This window comes from Oncorhynchus mykiss, chromosome 2 (genome assembly GCF_013265735.2).
Source record: "Oncorhynchus mykiss isolate Arlee chromosome 2, USDA_OmykA_1.1, whole genome shotgun sequence".
In the NCBI taxonomy this organism is placed as follows: domain Eukaryota; kingdom Metazoa; phylum Chordata; class Actinopteri; order Salmoniformes; family Salmonidae; genus Oncorhynchus; species Oncorhynchus mykiss.
This window is the reverse complement of record NC_048566.1, coordinates 11,051,846-11,071,858: the sequence shown is the minus strand read 5'-3', so window position 1 is coordinate 11,071,858 and position 20,013 is coordinate 11,051,846. Positions and strand designations below refer to the sequence as shown.

The 20,013-nt window shown below is 45.2% G+C and overlaps 1 protein-coding gene and 1 long non-coding RNA gene across 3 annotated transcripts in view; one reads left to right on the top strand and one right to left on the bottom strand.

Moving 5' to 3' along the window:
- Positions 1-20,013, bottom strand: part of washc5 (WASH complex subunit 5) — a 51,107-nt gene that overhangs the window by 11,240 nt on the left and 19,854 nt on the right. For both annotated transcript variants that reach the window (XM_036937888.1, XM_036937880.1), the window contains exons 12-23: positions 19,357-19,469; positions 16,992-17,158; positions 16,157-16,232; positions 15,909-16,019; positions 13,731-13,871; positions 10,639-10,719; positions 10,212-10,313; positions 7,333-7,512; positions 5,698-5,822; positions 5,067-5,229; positions 3,543-3,645; positions 591-670 (exon numbers count right to left, since the gene is read on the bottom strand). In XM_036937888.1, coding sequence (XP_036793783.1) covers positions 591-670; positions 3,543-3,645; positions 5,067-5,229; positions 5,698-5,822; positions 7,333-7,512; positions 10,212-10,313; positions 10,639-10,719; positions 13,731-13,871; positions 15,909-16,019; positions 16,157-16,232; positions 16,992-17,158; positions 19,357-19,469 — 1,442 coding nt within the window. The remainder of the gene's footprint in view (positions 1-590; positions 671-3,542; positions 3,646-5,066; positions 5,230-5,697; positions 5,823-7,332; positions 7,513-10,211; positions 10,314-10,638; positions 10,720-13,730; positions 13,872-15,908; positions 16,020-16,156; positions 16,233-16,991; positions 17,159-19,356; positions 19,470-20,013) is intronic.
- On the top strand, positions 12,386-12,875 carry LOC118937688. Its single transcript, XR_005035048.1, has 3 exons — positions 12,386-12,607; positions 12,676-12,750; positions 12,837-12,875. It is a non-coding gene; the product is annotated as an uncharacterized LOC118937688 (long non-coding RNA).

The following is a 20,013-nucleotide window of genomic DNA, read 5'->3' as shown; positions in this document are numbered from 1 at the left end:
AAACCCCCTGGTCTCCCCGGTTGGGGGAGGAGGGTATAGACCTCGGAGAAACTTCTAGAATTTTCTTTGATCTCCCTTTCTGTCTGTATACTGCAATTCAGTTTTTAGCTGGGAATGTGTAGAAGACAGCTCAACTTGTAATAAACCTCGAGGTGCACAGCTGAAGTCGGAAGTTTACATACACTTAGGTTGGAGTCATTAAAACTCGTTTTTCAACCTCTCCACAAATTTCTTGTTAACAAACTATAGTTTTGGCAAGTCAGTTAGTACATCTACTTTGTGCATGACATAAGTCATTTTTCCAACAATTGTTTACAGACAGATTATTTCACATGTATCACAATTCCAGAGGGTCAGAAGTTTTACATACATTTAGTTGACTGTGCCTTTAAACAGCTTGGAAAATGATGTCACGGCTTTAGAAGCTTCCGATAGGCTAATTGACATCATTTGAGTCAATTGGAGGTGTACCAGTGTGTTACCACGACAGCAGACTCTGCACTGTGTCACCCATCTATGATTATAGTCATCTAGAGACCGATCACTGAACGTGGAGGTTGTTGCTGAAACAGTTTACTGAAACACAGTACCTTCATGATGGACTCCAGGTACGGACCCCAGATCCTCTGTGTTTTGGCGACAGCGTTGGCATAACCTTTACTGGCATTCGCTGACAGAAACAAGACAAAGAAATGCAACGGTGAGTGATGATGGACAGTCATATCCAGAGTATAATGTTCCCTGGTTATCATCTCTGGCCTTGGACAGTCCTATCCAGAGTATAATGTTCCCTGGTTATCATCTCTGGCCTTGGACAGTCCTATCCAGAGAATAATGTTCCCTGGTTATCATCTCTGGCCTTGGACAGTCCTATCCAGAGAATAATGTTCCCTGGTTATCATCTCTGGTCTTGGACAGTCCTATCCAGAGTATAATGTTCCCTGGTTATCATCTCTGGCCTTGGACAGTCCTATCCAGAGTATAATGTTCCCTGGTTATCATCTCTGGCCTTGGACAGTCCTATCCAGAGAATAATGTTCCCTGGTTATCATCTCTGGCCTTGGACAGTCCTATCCAGAGTATAATGTTCCCTGGTTATCATCTCTGGCCTTGGACAGTCCTATCCAGAGTATAATGTTCCCTGGTTATCATCTCTGGCCTTGGACAGTCCTATCCAGAGTATAATGTTCCCTGGTTATCATCTCTGGCCTTGGACAGTCCTATCCAGAGAATAATGTTCCCTGGTTATCATCTCTGGCCTTGGACAGTCCTATCCAGAGAATAATGTTCCCTGGTTATCATCTCTGGCCGGTTATCATCTCTGGCCTTGGACAGTCCTATCCAGAGTATAATGTTCCCTGGTTATCATCTCTGGCCTTGGACAGTCCTATCCAGAGAATAATGTTCCCTGGTTATCATCTCTGGCCTTGGACAGTCCTATCCAGAGTATAATGTTCCCTGGTTATCATCTCTGGCCTTGGACAGTCCTATCCAGAGTATAATGTTCCCTGGTTATCATCTCTGGCCTTGGACAGTCCTATCCAGAGTATAATGTTCCCTGGTTATCATCTCTGGCCTTGGACAGTCCTATCCAGAGAATAATGTTCCCTGGTTATCATCTCTGGCCTTGGACAGTCCTATCCAGAGAATAATGTTCCCTGATTATCATCTCTGGCCTTGGACAGTCCTATCCAGAGTATAATGTTCCCTGGTTATCATCTCTGGCCTTGGACAGTCCTATCCAGAGCAAAATGCTCCCTGGTTATCATCTCCTGTTCATTGGGAGCCTAATGTTCCCTGGTTATCATCTCCTGTTCATTGGGAGCCTAATGTTCCCTGGTTATCATCTCTGGGTCCTGTTCAGCGGGAGGCTAATGTTCCCTGGTCATAATCTCTGGGTCCTGTTCAGTGGGAGCCTAATGTTCCCTGGTCATCATCTCCTGTTCAGTGGGAGCCTAATGTTCCCTGGTCATAATCTCTGGGTCCTGTTCAGCGGGAGGCTAATGTTCCCTGGTCATCATCTCCTGTTCAGTGGGAGCCTAATGTTCCCTGGTCATAATCTCCTGTTCAGTGGGAGCCTAATGTTCCCTGGTCATAATCTCTGGGTCCTGTTCAGTGGGAGCCTAATGTTCCCTGGTTATCATCTCCTGTTCAGTGGGAGCCTAATGTTCCCTGGTCATCATCTCTGGCTCCTGTTCAGTGGGAGGCTAATGTTCCCTGGTTATCATCTCTGGGTCCTGTTCAGTGGGAGCCTAATGTTCCCTGGTTATCATCTCCTGTTCAGTGGGAGCCTAATGTTCCCTGGTCATCATCTCCTGTTCAGGGGGAGCCTAATGTTCCCTGGTCATAATCTCTGGGTCCTGTTCAGCGGGAGGCTAATGTTCCCTGGTCATCATCTCCTGTTCAGTGGGAGCCTAATGTTCCCTGGTCATCATCTCCTGTTCAGTGGGAGCCCAATGTTCCCTGGTCATAATCTCTGGGTCCTGTTCAGCGGGAGGCTAATGTTCCCTGGTCATCATCTCCTGTTCAGTGGGAGCCTAATGTTCCCTGGTCATAATCTCCTGTTCAGTGGGAGCCTAATGTTCCCTGGTCATAATCTCTAGGTCCTGTTCAGTGGGAGCCTAATGTTCCCTGGTTATCATCTCCTGTTCAGTGGGAGCCTAATGTTCCCTCGTCATCATCTCTGGCTCCTGTTCAGTGGGAGGCTAATGTTCCCTGGTTATCATCTCTGGGTCCTGTTCAGTGGGAGCCTAATGTTCCCTGGTTATCATCTCCTGTTCAGTGGGAGCCTAATGTTCCCTGGTCATCATCTCCTGTTCAGTGGGAGCCTAATGTTCCCTGGTTATCATCTCCTGTTCAGTGGGAGCCTAATGTTCCCTGGTCATCATCTCCTGTTCAGGGGGAGCCTAATGTTCCCATGTCATAATCTCCTGTTCACTGGGAGGCTAATGTTCCCTGGTTATCATCTCTGGGTCCTGTTCAGTGGGAGCCTAATGTTCCCTGGTCATCATCTCCTGTTCAGCGGGAGCCTAATGTTCCCTGGTTATCATCTCTGGGTCCTGTTCACTGGGAGTCTAATGTTCCCTGGTCATAATCTCCTGTTCAGTGGGAGCCTAATGTTCCCTGGTCATAATCTCTGGGTCCTGTTCAGCGGGAGTCTAATGTTCCCTGGTCATCATCTCTGGGTCCTGTTCAGTGGGAGGCTAATGTTCCCTGGTCATCATCTCTGGGTCCTGTTCAGTGGGAGCCTAATGTTCCCTGGTCATAATCTCCTGTTCACTGGGAGCCTAATGTTCCCTGGTCATAATCTCTGGGCCCTGTTCAGTGGGAGAATAATGTTCCCTGGTCATCATCTCCTGTTCAGTGGGAGCCTAATGTTCCCTGGTCATAATGACTGAAACAGGGGAGGGACTTCCTGGATTTGTCTCAATCATTTTTTGTTTTCAGGTTAACCTGGTTAAATACATTTTTTATTTTTCTCCATTGTATATCCTAATGAACACAACCCTGGTAAGACTCCTTCCTGAGCTGTTGATACCTACCCACAATACCTTTGACGGGATTGACAGCGCTCAGCATGGCTTTAAAGACATCCACCATAGCCTTGTCTCTCAGGATGGTCTTCTGAAACACCGACAGGAAGTTCTAATGGAAACCAAAAGAAACCCGGTCGTGTTACGGAACCTTGAAGGGGAAGCAAATAACGAACTGCACCACTTGGACGATTCTAAACTAAAAATCAAATCAAATTTATTTATCTAGCCCTTCGTACATCAGCTGATATCTCAAAGTGCTGTACAGAAACCCAGCCTGAAACCCCCAAATCAGCAAGCAATGCAGGTGTAGAAGCACGGTGGCTAGGAAAAACTCCCTAGAAAGGCCAGAACTCTAGGAAGAAACCTAGAGAGGAACCAGGCTATAGGGAAAACTCCCTAGAAAGGCCAGAACCTAGGAAGAAACCTAGAGAGGAACCAGGCTAAAACAGGAGAGCCGAGTCACACTGCAATATGTGCTTGTTGAATGATAAGGACCAGCGTTGTCTCGAACAGAAAAGTGAAGCTACGAACGACAGTATCTGTATTAAAATATAACAGCACACTGATATTGACCTCAATATCGTGATTGTTTGAAGTCAAAATGGGACAACCTGGTTAAATTAAAAAGGTTAACCTGGTTAAATTAAAAGGTTAACCTGGGTAAATTAAAAAGGTTAACCTGGTTAAATTAAAAGGTTAAATGAAACGGTTAACCTGGTTAAATGAAAAAGATTAACCTGGTTAAATTAAAAGGTTAAATGAAAAGGTTAACCTGGTTAAATGAAAAGGTTAACCTGGTTAAATGAAAAGGTTAACCTGGTTAAATGAAAAGGTTAACCTGGTTAAATGAAAAAGGTTAACCTGGTTAAAAGGTTAACCTGGTTAAATGAAAAGGTTAACCTGGTTAAATTAAAAGGTTAAATGAAAAAGGTTAACCTGTTTAAATTAAAAAGGTTAACCTGGTTAAATTAAACGGTTAACCTGGTTAAATGAAAAGGTAACCTGGTTAAATGAAAAAGGTTAACCTGGTTAAATTAAACGGTTAACCTGGTTAAATGAAAAAGGTTAACCTGGTTAAATGAAAAGGTTAACCTGGTTAAATGAAAAAGGTTAACCTGGTTAAATTAAAAGGTTAACCTGGTTAAATGAAAAAGGTTAACCTGGTTAAATGAAAAGGTTAACCTGGTTAAATGAAAAAGGTTAACCTGGTTAAATTAAACGGTTATCCTGGTTAAATGAAAAGGTTAACCTGGTTAAATGAAAAGGTTAACCTGGTTAAATGAAAAGGTTAACCTGGTTAAATTAAAAGGTTCACCTGGTTAAATGAAAAGGTTAACCTGGTTAAATTAAAAGGTTAACCTGGTTAAATTAAAAGGTTAACCTGGTTAACTGAAAAAGGTTAACCTGGTTAAATGAAAAAGGTTAAATAGTTGTTAGGACTGCGGAAGTTCATTCCATAGCATCCTAACAGATAGGAGAGTAGTGTTGATAGGCTGGCAGGCTGGGTTTCACAACATAATATCACGTGACCTGCAGTTCCTTGACCATCATGAAGCAGAGCAGCCTGTCCAGCCCGTTGAGGCCGAAGGTCCCCAGGGTGTCCTGTATCTCAGAGAACAGACGGTTGTTGGTCACCTCCTGGTGGGTCTTCAGGTCGTACCAGGTGTTCAACTGGTCCATGTAACACGTCGCCCTGGGAAACACAGGTAACAGGTGAAGACTTTGCATGAAGACATATTAAAAGCACTGAGAAGAGAGTATACCCCCCCATCCCAAAAAAAACAGACATCCTCTACCATGTTTACACCATGTTATTAAAGAACACCAACGCTACCTTCCATAATTAAATCTTCAAATAGCCACCCTTTGTCTTGATGACTGTTGGAAAAGCATTCCAGGTGAAACTGGTTGAGAGAATGCCAAGAGTGTTTCAAAGCTGTCAATCAAGGCAAAAGGTGGCCATTACATTTTTTTTTGTCAGGTTACTTACTATACGATTCCATACGTGTTATTTCATAGTGTTGATGTCTTCACTATTATTCTACAAATGTAGAAAATAGTTTTTTTTTAAATTAAGAAATACCCTTGAATGAGTAGGTAGTGTTAGCTACAAGCTAACAGACTGACGCCACCGAGGTGATATAGAGAGAGAGATACCTACTTGGGGTCTGTGATGCGGAGGATCTCTCTACAGAGTCGCCCGATGAAGGTGGCCGACTCATCGACCGCGGGGAACTTGGGTATGGGGATATGGGTCGACTGGTAGACACTCTGCCAATCCTGGATCTAAGAAACACAAAGAGGCCGTTTCAATAGTACCTATATCATTGAAACCGGGGCTCTCCCAACCCTGTCTCTGGAGAGCTACTCTCCTGTAGGTTTTCAATCCAACACCCCGAGGTGTAACTAACCTGATTCAACCAGCTAATATATACTGTATATAGCATCTCTACTGTATATAGCCTCTCTACTGTATATAGCATCTCTACTGTATGTAGCCTCTCTACTGTATATAGCCTCTCTACTGTATATAGCATCTCTACTGTATATAGCCTCTCTACTGTATATAGCCTCTCTACTGTATATAGCCTCTCTACTGTATATAGCCTCTACTGTATATAGCCTCTCTCCTGTATATAGCCTCTACTGTATATAGCATCTCTACTGTATATAGCCTCTCTACTGTATATAGCCTCTCTCCTGTATATAGCCTCTCTACTGTATATAGCCCCACTACTGTATATAGCCCCACTACTGTATATAGCCCCACTACTGTATATAGCCCCACTACTGTATATAGCCCCACTACTGTATATAGCCCCACTACTGTATATAGCCTCTCTACTGTATATAGCATCTCTACTGTATATAGCCCCACTACTGTATATAGCCCCACTACTGTATATAGCCCCACTACTGTATATAGCCCCACTACTGTATATAGCCCCTCTACTGTATATAGCCCCACTACTGTATATAGCCCCACTACTGTATATAGCATCTCTACTGTATATAGCCTCTCTCCTGTATATAGCCTCTCCTGTATATAGCCTCTCTACTGTATATAGCATCTCTACTGTATATAGCCTCTCTCCTGTATATAGCCTCTCTCCTGTATATAGCATCTCTCCTGTATATAGCCTCCCCCCTATATATAGCCTCCCTACTGTATATAGCCTCCCTACTGTATATAGCCTCTCTACTGTATATAGCCTCTCTACTGTATATAGCATCTCTACTGTATGTAGCCCTTCTACTGTATGTAGCCCCTCTACTGTATGTAGCCCCTCTACTGTATGTAGCCCCTCTACTGTATGTAGCCCCTCTACTGTATGTAGCCCCTCTACTGTATGTAGCCCCTCTACTGTATGTAGCCCCTCTACTGTATGTAGCCCCTCTACTGTATGTAGCCCCTCTACTGTCTACACCTGTTGTATTCAGCATTTCACTGTGAGGTCTACTACACCTGTTGTATTCAGCATTTCACTGGGGGGATACAAGGAATCAACCAGCCCCACTGAGAAAGAGGTCATGTGACTATATATAGAAAAAGGATACAAGGAATCAACCAGACCCAGTGAGAAAGAGGTCATGTGACTATATATAAAAAGGAGATACAAGGAATCAACCAGACCCAGTGAGAAAGAGGTCATGTGACTATATATAAAAAGGAGATACAAGGAATCAACCAGACCCAGTGAGAAAGAGGTCATGTGACTATATATAAAAAGGAGATACAAGGAGTCAACCAGACCCAGTGAGAAAGAGGTCATGTGACCCTATAAAAAGGTCAAACCTTGGTGCGTAGGAAGCTGTTGCACTCCTGCTCCACGTTGTAGTTGATGATACGAGAGACCTCCTCCTGCCAGATCTTCAGGCCGTAGATGGAAACGTAATCCTGGATGTACTCAAAGGCCCGGTAGAATCCGTCCATGGTGGCCGCCATCTCCTTCAGCTTCGGCATCAACTCACTGGTCTGTACCAGGTGGTGAGAAATGACATTTACCAGGATTTAATAATCTGTAATACTCCTTCAGCTTCGGCATCAACTCACTGGTCTGTACCAGGTGATGAGAAATTACATTTACCAAGATTTAATATTCTGTAACACTCCTTCAGCATCAACTCACTGGTCTGTACCAGGTGATGAGAAATGACATTTACCAGGATTTAATATTCTGTAACACTCCTTCAGCATCAACTCACTGGTCTGTACCAGGTGATGAGAAATGACATTTACCAGGATTTAATATTCTGTAACACTCCTTCAGCATCAACTCACTGGTCTGTACCAGGTGATGAGAAATGACATTTACCAGGATTTAATATTCTGTAACACTCCTTCAGCATCAACTCACTGGTCTGTACCAGGTGATGAGAAATTACATTTACCAGGATTTAATATTCTGTAACACTCCTTCAGCATCAACTCACTGGTCTGTACCAGGTGATGAGAAATGACATTTACCAGGATTTAATATTCTGTAACACTCCTTCAGCATCAACTCACTGGTCTGTACCAGGTGATGAGAAATTACATTTACCAGGATTTAATATTCTGTAACACTCCTTCAGCATCAACTCACTGGTCTGTACCAGGTGATGAGAAATGACATTTACCAGGATTTAATATTCTGTAACACTCCTTCAGCATCAACTCACTGGTCTGTACCAGGTGATGAGAAATGACATTTACCAGGATTTAATATTCTGTAATACTTTAAAATATATATCTTTTTTTTTTACATTTTCAAGTTAGCAGACAACATTGTTTTTGTATTCTGTCATGAATAAAACCTGATACAAACTGATACTTCAGACAGTGAAAGTTTTTGAAAGTGACGGTTAACCTTGTGCTGAATGGTACTGTGGATTTATTTTTTTAAAATGTAACCTTTATTTAACTAGGCAAGTCAGTTAAGAAACTATTCTTATTTACAATGGACAGTCTACCCCGGCCAAAGGCGGGACGACGCTGGGCCAATTGTGCGCCACCTTACGGGACTCTCAATTACAGTCGGATGTGATACAGCCCGGAATCGAACCAGGGACTGTTGTGATGCCTCTCGCACTGAGGTGCAGTGCCTTAGACCGCTGCACCACTCGGGAGCCCCTCAGAACGGTTGATATTGTGCTGTGTTATGGTCAGATATATCTCACCTTAGCCTTGGGGTTAAAGATAAGTCCTTTGTGTAGAGCATAGGCTACTATCTCACCTTAGCCTTGGGGGTAAAGATAAGTCCTTTGTGTGGAGAGTAGGCTACTATATTCACCTTAGCCTTGGGGTTAAAGATAAGTCCTTTGTGTAGAGCGTAGGCTACTATCTCACCTTAGCCTTGGGGTTAAAGATAAGTCCTTTGTGTAGAGCGTAGGCTACTATCTCACCTTAGCCTTGGGGTTAAAGATAAGTCCTTTGTGTAGAGCGTAGGCTACTATCTCACCTTAGCCTTGGGCTTAAAGATAAGTCCTTTGTGTAGAGCGTAGGCTACTATCTCACCTTAGCCTTGGGGTTAAAGATAAGTCCTTTGTGTAGAGCGTAGGCTACTATCTCACCTTAGCCTTGGGGGTAAAGATAGGTCCTTTGTGTAGAGCATAGGCTACTATCTCACCTTAGCCTTGGGGTTAAAGATAAGTCCTTTGTGTAGAGTGTAGGCTACTATCTCACCTTAGCCTTGGGGTTAAAGATAAGTCCTTTGTGTAGAGTGTAGGCTACTATCTCACCTTAGCCTTGGGGTTAAAGATAAGTCCTTTGTGTAGAGTGTAGGCTACTATCTCACCTTAGCCTTGGGGTTAAAGATAAGTCCTTTGTGTAGAGTGTAGGCTACTATCTCACCTTAGCCTTGGGGTTAAAGATAAGTCCTTTGTGTAGAGCATAGGCTACTATCTCACCTTAGCCTTGGGGGTAAAGATAGGTCCTTTGTGTAGAGCATAGGCTACTATCTCACCTTAGCCTTGGGGTTAAAGATAAGTCCTTTGTGTAGAGTGTAGGCTACTATCTCACCTTAGCCTTGGGGTTAAAGATAAGTCCTTTGTGTAGAGTGTAGGCTACTATCTCACCTTAGCCTTGGGGTTAAAGATAAGTCATTTGTGTAGAGCATAGGCTACTATCTCACCTTAGCCTTGGGGTTAAAGATAAGTCCTTTGTGTAGAGCATAGGCTACTATCTCACCTTAGCCTTGGGGGTAAAGATAAGTCCTTTGTGTGGAGAGTAGGCTACTATATTCACCTTAGCCTTGGGGTTAAAGATAAGTCCTTTGTGAAGAGCGTACGCTACTATCTCACCTTAGCCTTGGGGTTAAAGATAAGTCCTTTGTGTAGAGCGTAGGCTACTCTTCTCACCTTAGCCTTGGGGTTAAAGATAAGTCCTTTGTGAAGAGCATAGGCTACTATCTCACCTTAGCCTAGGGGTTAAAGATAAGTAATTTGTGTAGAGCGTAGGCTACTATCTCACCTTAGCCTTGGGGTTAAAGATCAGTCCTTTGTGTAGAGCGTAGGCTACTATCTCACCTTAGCCTTGGGGTTAAAGATCAGTCCTTTGTGTAGAGCGTAGGCTACTATCTCACCTTAGCCTTGGGGGTAAAGATAAGTCCTTTGTGTAGAGCGTAGGCTACTATCTCACCTTAGCCTTGGGGTTAAAGATAAGTCCTTTGTGTAGAGCGTAGGCTACTATCTCACCTTAGCCTTGGGGTTAAAGATAAGTCCTTTGTGTAGAGCGTAGGCTACTCTTCTCACCAACTCCTTCCTGATACCATCTTCCAGGAGCTGCTTGGGATCCACCTGAAGAGACACCATTTAAATAAGGTAAGACTTCCGCATTTAGACACATTTTCTCAAATATAAACATGTATTTTTATTTTATTAACACCTTTATTTAACTAGGCAAGTCAGTTAAGAACAAATTCTTATTTTAAAATGATGGCCTACCGGGGAACAGTGGGTTAACTAGCCTTGTTCAGGGGCAGAATGACTGATTTTTTTACCTTGTCAGCTCGGGGATTCGATCTAACAACCTTTCGGTTACTAGTCCAACGCTCTGACCACTAGGCTACGCTGCCGTCAATATATCTGAAAACAACAAACCCGTTTTAGTTTAACAACTGACCTTGATGATTCCAACCAGCGTCGTCTTCATCATCAGAATCCCTTCAGTGAAGATGGAGATGGCGTGGGTGAGTTTGGCAACCTGTGAGAACATCAGGAACAAAATAACTAAGTCCAGGATGTTCAGCTGTAGAAAACCCACTGCCTCTCACACAACGCCGCCTCTCACACAACGCTGCCTCTCACACAACGCCGCCTCTCACGCAACGCTGCCTCTCACACAACGCCGCCTCTCACACAACGCCGCCTCTCACACAACGCCGCCTCTCACACAACGCCGCCTCTCACACAACGCCGCCTCTCACACAACGCCGCCTCTCACACAACGCCGCCTCTCACGCAACGCCGCCTCTCACACAACGCCGCCTCTCACACAACGCCGCCTCTCACACAACGCCGCCTCTCACACAACGCCGCCTCTCACACAACGCCGCCTCTCACACAACGCCGCCTCTCACACAACGCCGCCTCTCACACAACGCCGCCTCTCACACAACGCCGCCTCTCACACAACGCCGCCTCTCACACAACGCTGCCTCTCACACAGCGCTGCCTCTCACACAGCGCCGCCTCTCACACAACGCTGCCTCTCACACAGCGCTGCCTCTCACACAGCGCTGCCTCTCACACAACGCTGCCTCTCACACAACGCTGCCTCTCACACAACGCTGCCTCTCACACAGCGCTGCCTCTCACACAGCGCTGCCTCTCACACAACGCTGCCTCTCACACAACGCTGCCTCTCACACAGCGCTGCCTCTCACACAACGCTGCCTCTCACACAACGCTGCCTCTCACACAACGCTGCCTCTCACACAGCGCTGCCTCTCACACAGCGCTGCCTCTCACACAGCGCTGCCTCTCACACAGCGCTGCCTCTCACACAGCGCTGCCTCTCACACAACGCTGCCTCTCACACAGCGCTGCCTCTCACACAGCGCTGCCTCTCACACAACGCTGCCTCTCACACAACGCTGCCTCTCACACAACGCTGCCTCTCACACAACGCTGCCTCTCACACAACGCTGCCTCTCACACAACGCTGCCTCTCACACAACGCTGTTCCATTGAGCCAGAGGGGAACGGTTGGGGAGACTGAGTGAGCATCTACTCCCTCTGCTCAGTTAGGGGCCAGGAACCTAGTCAGGGAAACTCTGGCTCCTAGTTATAGTCACTACTATAGGTCCTAGTTATAGTATAGGTCCAAGTTATACTATAGGTCCTAGTTATAGTCACTACTATAGGTCCTAGTTATAGTATAGGTCCAAGTTATACTATAGGTCCTAGTTATAGTCACTACTATAGGTCCTAGTTATAGTCACAACTATAGGTCCAAGTTATACTATAGGTCCTAGTTATAGTCACTACTACAGGTCCTAGTTATAGTCACAACTATAGGTCCTAGTTATAGTCACTACTATAGGTCCTAGTTATAGTCACTACTATAGGTCCTAGTTATACTATAGGTCATAGTAATAGTCACTACTATAGGTCCTAGTTATAGTCACTACTATAGGTCCTAGAAATAGTCACTAATACAGGTCCTAGTTATAGTCACTACTATAGGTCCTAGTTATACTATAGGTCCTAGTAATAGTCACTACTATAGGTCCTAGTTATAGTCACTACTATAGGTCCTAGTTATAGTCACTACTATAGGTCCTAGATATAGTAACTACTATAGGTCCTAGATATAGTATAGGTCCTAGTTATAGTCACTACTATAGGTCCTAGTTATAGTCACAACTATAGGTCCTAGTTATAGTCACTACTATAGGTCCTAGATATAGTCACTACTATAGGTCCTAGTTATAGTCACTACTAAAGGTCCTAGTTATAGTCACTACTACAGGTCCTAGTTATAGTCACTACTACAGGTCCTAGTTATAGTCACTACTACAGGTCCTAGTTATAGTCACTACTATAGGTCCTAGATATAGTATAGGTCCTAGTTATAGTCACTACTATAGGTCCTAGTTATAGTATAGGTCCAAGTTATAGTCACTACTATAGGTCCTAGTTATAGTCACTACTACAGGTCCTAGTTATAGTCACTACTATAGGTCCTAGTTATAGTCACTACTATAGGTCCTAGTTATAGTCACTACTATAGGTCCTAGTTATAGTATAGGTCCTAGTTATAGTCACTACTATAGGTCCTAGATATAGTCACTACTATAGGTCCTAGTTATAGTATAGGTCCTAGTTATAGTCACTACTATAGGTCCTAGTTATAGTATAGGTCCTAGTTATAGTCACTACTATAGGTCCTAGTTATAGTATAGGTCCTAGTTATTGTCACTACTATAGGTCCTAGTTATAGTATAGGTCCTAGTTATAGTCACTACTATAGGTCCTAGTTATAGTATAGGTCCTAGTTATAGTCACTACTATAGGTCCTAGTTATAGTATAGGTCCTAGTTATTGTCACTACTATAGGTCCTAGTTATAGTATAGGTCCTAGTTATTGTCACTACTATAGGTCCTAGTTATAGTATAGGTCCTAGTTATTGTCACTACTACAGGTCCTAGTTATAGTCACAACTATAGGTCCTAGTTATAGTATAGGTCCTAGTTATAGTCACTACTATAGGTCCTAGTTATAGTATAGGTCCTAGTTATTGTCACTACTATAGGTCCTAGTTATAGTATAGGTCCTAGTTATTGTCACTACTATAGGTCCTAGTTATAGTATAGGTCCTAGTTATTGTCACTACTATAGGTCCTAGTTATAGTATAGGTCCTAGTTATTGTCACTACTACAGGTCCTAGTTATAGTCACTACTATAGGTCCTAGTTATAGTCACTACTATAGGTCCTAGTTATTGTCACTACTATAGGTCCTAGTTATAGTATAGGTCCTAGTTATTGTCACTACTATAGGTCCTAGTTATAGTATAGGTCCTAGTTATTGTCACTACTACAGGTCCTAGTTATAGTCACTACTATAGGTCCTAACAGTCATGTGTGCATACATTTTCTATTGGGAGGCCCCAGCGGGAATCGAACCCCCAACCTTCGTCATCGCAAGCGCCATGCTCTTCCGACTGATTCACACAGAGACCATAAGCCATCTCTAAAACGACCTCTGACCTCGTAGCGAGCCCCCAGCTGGGCGTAGTCCTTCAGCTTGTCCTTGTCCAGTCTGGTGGGAACCTCCATGATGGCATGAATCTGCAGCTTGATGATCTTAGCGAGGGAGGTGAACATGCTCTCAGGGATGATCTGTAACACCTAGTGGAGAGTAGAGGAGACAACATGCTCTCAGGGATGATGATCTGTAACACCTAGTGGAGAGTAGAGGAAACAACGTGCTCTCTGGGATGATCTGTAACACCTAGTGGAGAGTAGAGGAGACCGCATGCTCTCAGGGATGATCTGTAACACCTAGTGGAGAGTAGAGGAGACAGCATGCTCTCAGGGATGATCTGTAACACCTAGTGGAGAGTAGAGGAAACAACATGCTCTCAGGGATGATCTGTAACACCTAGTGGAGAGTAGAGGAAACAACATGCTCTCAGGGATGATCTGTAACACCTAGTGGAGAGTAGAGGAGACAACGTGCTCTCAGGGATGATCTGTAACACCTAGTGGAGAGTAGAGGAAACAACATGCTCTCAGGGATGATGATCTGTAACACCTAGTGGAGAGTAGAGGAGACAACGTGCTCTCAGGGATGATCTGTAACACCTAGTGGAGAGTAGAGGAGACAACGTGCTCTCAGGGATGATCTGTAACACCTAGTGGAGAGTAGAGGAAACAACATGCTCTCAGGGATGATCTGTAACACCTAGTGGAGAGTAGAGGAAACAACATGCTCTCAGGGATGATCTGTAACACCTAGTGGAGAGTAGAGGAAACAACACGCTCTCAGGGATGATCTGTAACACCTAGTGGAGAGTAGAGGAAACAACATGCTCTCAGGGATGATCTGTAACACCTAGTGGAGAGTAGAGGAGACAACGTGCTCTCAGGGATGATCTGTAACACCTAGTGGAGAGTAGAGGAAACAACGCGCTCTCAGGGATGATGATCTGTAGAGGGTTGGGTTAGGGAGTAAGGGGTCAGAGCAGGGACTGGGGGTAGGGACTGGGGAGTAGGGGGTGGGGAGTTGGGGCTAGGGGTAGAGAGTAGAGACTAGGGGCTGGGGGTAGAGAGTAGAGACTAGGGGCTGGGGGTAGAGAGAAGAGACTAGGGGCTGGGGGTAGAGAGTAGAGACTAGGGGCTGGGGGTAGAGAGAAGAGACTAGGTGCTGGGGGTAGAGAGTAGAGACTGGGGGTAAAGAGTAGCGACTAGGGGCTGGGGGTAGAGAGTAGAGACTAGGGGCTGGGGGTAGAGAGTAGCGACTAGGGGCTGGGGGTAGAGAGAGAAGAGACTAGGGGCTGGGGGTAGAGAGTAGAGACTAGGGGCTGGGGGTAGAGAGTAGAGACTGGGGGTAGAGAGTAGCAACTAGGGGCTGGGGGTAGAGAGTAGAGACTAGGGGCTGGGGGTAGAGAGAAGAGACTAGGGGCTGGGGGTAGAGAGTAGAGACTAGGGGGCTGGGGGTAGAGAGTAGAGACTAGGGGCTGGGGGTAGAGAGTAGAGACTAGGGGCTGGGGGTAGAGAGTAGAGACTAGGGGCTGGGGTAGAGAGTAGAAACTAGGGGACTGGGGGTATAGAGTAGAGACTAGGAGGCTGGGGGTAGAGAGTAGAGACTAGGGGGCTGGGGGTAGAGAGTAGAGACTAGGGGGCTGGGGGTAGAGAGTAGAGACTAGGGGGCTGGGGGTAGAGTGTAGAGACTAGGGGGCTGGGGGTAGAGAGTAGAGACTAGGGGGCTGGGGGTAGAGAGTAGAGACTAGGGGGCTGGGGTGGGAGAGTAGAGACTAGGGGGCTGGGGGTAGAGAGTGGAGACTAGGGGGCTGGGGGTAGAGAGTAGAGACTAGGGGGCTGGGGGTAGAGAGTAGAGACTAGGGGGCTGGGGTAGAGAGTAGAGACTAGGGGGCTGGGGGTAGAGAGTAGAGACTAGGGGCAGGGGGTAGAGAGTAGAGACTAGGGGGCTGGGGGTAGAGAGTAGAGACTAGGGGCAGGGGGTAGAGAGTAGAGACTAGGGGGCTGGGGGTAGAGAGTAGAGACTAGGGGCAGGGGGTAGAGAGTAGAGACTAGGGGGCTAGGGGTAGAGAGTAGAGACTAGGGGGCTGGGGGTAGAGAGTAGAGACTAGGGGGCTGGGGGTAGAGAGTAGAGACTAGGGGGCTGGGGGTAGAGAGTAGAGACTAGGTGTTCTGGGACCATACCTTTCTGACGTAGGTCACCAGTTCCCCGGAGTAGAACTGAGAAACACTGAGCAGATCTGGACTGTTGGCCTGGTTGATACGCAGCAGAGGCAGGTCCAACGCAGACGCCAACTGGAAACATAGATCCATAACGACACGCGTTAGAGACCGCATGTTTTCAAACAGGAAATACCCCTTTTTCCTCGTTTAGAGGATGAACCTGTGTACTCTACGAAATGTACTGTTTGTCTGAGTAGTGAATGGTTGACCTTGAGAAAGGTTGCTCGTAGTTTGGTCACCATGGATGGGTTCACTCTGATACTCTCCTGCATGATGGACGTGAAGCTGGGAAAACAACCAGAGAAAAAAAAAATTCAAAATGGCAAATGTATATATTTCTATGATCTGCCATGCATAGGACAGGTCTCCTACTATCTGCATGGTGATCAGGACCATTCATAACCAATTCATAACCCATTCATAACCCATACATAAGCCATTTATGACCCCTACCTGTCTATGATCTGCCATGCGTAAGACAGGTCTCCTACTATCTGCATGGTGATCAGGACCATTCATAACCCATTCATAACCCCTACCTGTCTATGATCTGCCATGCGTAAGACAGGTCTCCTACTATCTGCATGGTGATCAGGACCATTCATAACCCATTCATAACCCCTACCTGTCTATGATCTGCCATGCATAGGACAGGTCTCCTACTATCTGCATGGTGATCAGGACCATTCATAACCCATTCATAACCCCTACCTGTCTATGATCTGCCATGCATAGGACAGGTCTCCTACTATCTGCATGGTGATCAGGACCATTCATAACCCATTCATAACCCCTACCTGTCTATGATCTGCCATGCATAGGACAGGTCTCCTACTATCTGCATGGTGATCAGGACCATTCATAACCCATTCATAACCCCTACCTGTCTATGATCTGCCATGCATAGGACAGGTCTCCTACTATCTGCATGGTGATCAGGACCATTCATAACCCCTACCTGTCTATGATCTGCCATGCATAGGACAGGTCTCCTACTATCTGCATGGTGATCAGGACCATTCATAACCCATTCATAACCCCTACCTGTCTATGATCTGCCATGCATAGGACAGGTCTCCTACTATCTGCATGGTGATCAGGACCTCCTCCTTGATGTTGATAGTCCTGATCATCTGGTGAAGGAACTTCCTGGTGTCAGCCAGGAACTGACACACCTGCAGGTTGGACTCCAACTGGTGGAACTCTTGAACCTGAGCGCAGGTAAGGAGAGGACAGGAAGTCAGGGTTTATTGGTAAGGAGAGAACAGGAAGTCAGGGTTCATTGGTAAGGAGAGAACAGGAAGTCAGGGTTCATTGGTAAGGAGAGAACAGGAAGTCAGGGTTTATTGGTAAGGAGAGAACAGGAAGTCAGGGTTCATTGGTAAGGAGAGAACAGGAAGTCAGGGTTTATTGGTAAGGAGAGAACAGGAAGTCAGGGTTCATAGGTAAGGAGAGGACATGAAGTCAGGGTATACAGGTAAGGAGAGGACAGGAAGTCAGGGTTTATTGGTAAGGAGAGAACAGGAAGTCAGGGTTCATTGGTAAGGAGAGAACAGGAAGTCAGGGTTCATAGGTAAGGAGAGAACAGGAAGTCAGGGTTTATTGGTAAGGAGAGAACAGGAAGTCAGGGTTCATAGGTAAGGAGAGGACATGAAGTCAGGGTATACAGGTAAGGAGAGGACAGGAAGTCAGGGTTTATTGGTAAGGAGAGGACAGGAAGTCAGGGTTCATAGGTAAGGAGAGGACAGGAAGTCAGGGTTCATAGGTAAGGAGAGGACAGGAAGTCAGGGTTCATAGATAAGGAGAGGACAGGAAGTCAGGGTTTATTGGTAAGGAGAGGACAGGAAGTCAGGGTTCATAGGTAAGGAGAGGACAGGAAGTCAGGGTTCATAGATAAGGAGAGGACAGGAAGTCAGGGTTTATAGGTAAGGAGAGGACAGGAAGTCAGGGTTTATTGGTAAGGAGAGGACAGGAAGTCAGGGTTTATTGGTAAGGAGAGGACAGGAAGTCAGGGTTTATTGGTAAGGACCAGAAGTCTGGTTTATTGGTAAGGAGAGGAAGTCAGGGTGTATTGTTAAAGAGAGGACAGGAAGTCAGGGTTCATAGGTAAAGAGAGGACAGGAAGTCAGGGTTCATAGGTAAGGAGAGGACAGGAAGTCAGGGTTCATAGGTAAGGAGAGGACAGGAATTCAGGTAAGGAGAGGACAGGAATTCAGGTTTTATAGGTAAATATAGGAGAGGAAGTCAGGGTTTATTGGTAAATATAGGACAGGAAGTCAGGGTTTATAGGTAAGGAAAGGAAGTCAGGGTTTATTGGTAAGGACAGGAAGACAGGGTTTATTGGTAAGAAGAGGACAGGAAGACAGGGTTTATTGGTAAGAAGAGGACAGGAAGTCAGGGTTTATTGGTAAGAAGAGGACAGGAAGTCAGGGTTTATAGGTAAGGAGAGGACAGGAAGTCAGGGTTTATTGGTAAGGACAGGAAGACAGGGTTTATTGGTAAGGAACAGAAGTATATTGGTAAGGAGAGGAAGTCAGGGTTTATAGTTAAGGAGAGGACAGGAAATATAATGATTATGTAACTGTCACTAAGAGTGTTACCATGTAATCACTATGTAACATAATGATCATGTAACGGTCACTAAGAGTGTTACCATGTAATATAGTGATCATGTAACGGTCACTAAGAGTGTTACCATGTAATATAGTGATCATGTAACGGTCACTAAGAGTGTTACCATGTAATATAGTGATCATGTAACGGTCACTAAGAGTGTTACCATGTAATATAGTGATCATGTAACGGTCACTAAGAGTGTTACCATGTAATATAGTGATCATGTAACGGTCACTAAGAGTGTTACCATGTAACGGTCACTAAGAGTGTTACCATGTAATATAGTGATCATGTAATGGTCACTAAGAGTGTTACCATGTAACGGTCACTAAGAGTGTTACCATGTAACGGTCACTAAGGGTGTTACCATGTAACGGTCACTAAGAGTGTTACCATGTAACGGTCACTAAGAGTGTTACCATGTAACAGTCACTAAGAGTGTTACCATGTAACAGTCACTAAGAGTGTTACCATGTAACAGTCACTAAGAGTGTTACCATGTAATATAGTGATCATGTAACGGTCACTAAGAGTGTTACCATGTAACGGTCACTAAGAGTGTTACCATGTAACGGTCACTAAGAGTGTTACCATGTAACGGTCACTAAGAGTGTTACCATGTAACGGTCACTAAGAGTGTTACCATGTAACGGTCACTAAGAGTGTTACCATGTAACGGTCACTAAGAGTGTTACCATGTAACGGTCACTAAGAGTGTAACCCAGAGATAAAATAACTGTACTCTTGTTCACGTTCTAGTCGTTGTTGTTTGCGGTGCATTTCCCAGCCTCACCTCTACGAGGGCCTGTATCAGCTGAACGGTCTTCCTGCCTGCCGCGGTGGAGTCCTCGTAGTTCAGAGACTCGATCTGCTTCGAGATCTCCCTGAACCATGCTTGCAGGTTCTCTGTCCAACACAACAACAACCGCGTCAACAACACACATCAACATCTAACGCGTTTAGAATGGAAGTATGGCATAGTGAGATCAGCTTTCACTATTGCAACAGGAATAGGTATGGTACAGTGAGCCATCAACAGGAATAAGTATGGTACAGTGAGCCATCAACAGGAATAAGTATGGTACAGTGATCCCACAACAGGAATAAGCATGGTACAGTGAGCCCGCAACAGGAATAAGTATGGTACAGTGAGCCCGCAACAGGAATAAGTATGGTACAGTGAGCCCGCAACAGGAATAAGTATGGTACAGTGAGCCTGCAACAGGAATAAGTATTATACAGTGAGCCCGCAACAGGAATAAGTATTATACAGTGAGCCTGAAACAGGAATAAGTATTATACAGTGAGCCATCAACAGGAATAAGTATGGTACAGTGAGCCATCAACAGGAATAAGCACGGTACAGTGAGCCATCAACAGGAATAAGTATGGTACAGTGAGCCCGCAACAGGAATAAGTATGGTACAGTGAGCCCGCAACAGGAATAGGC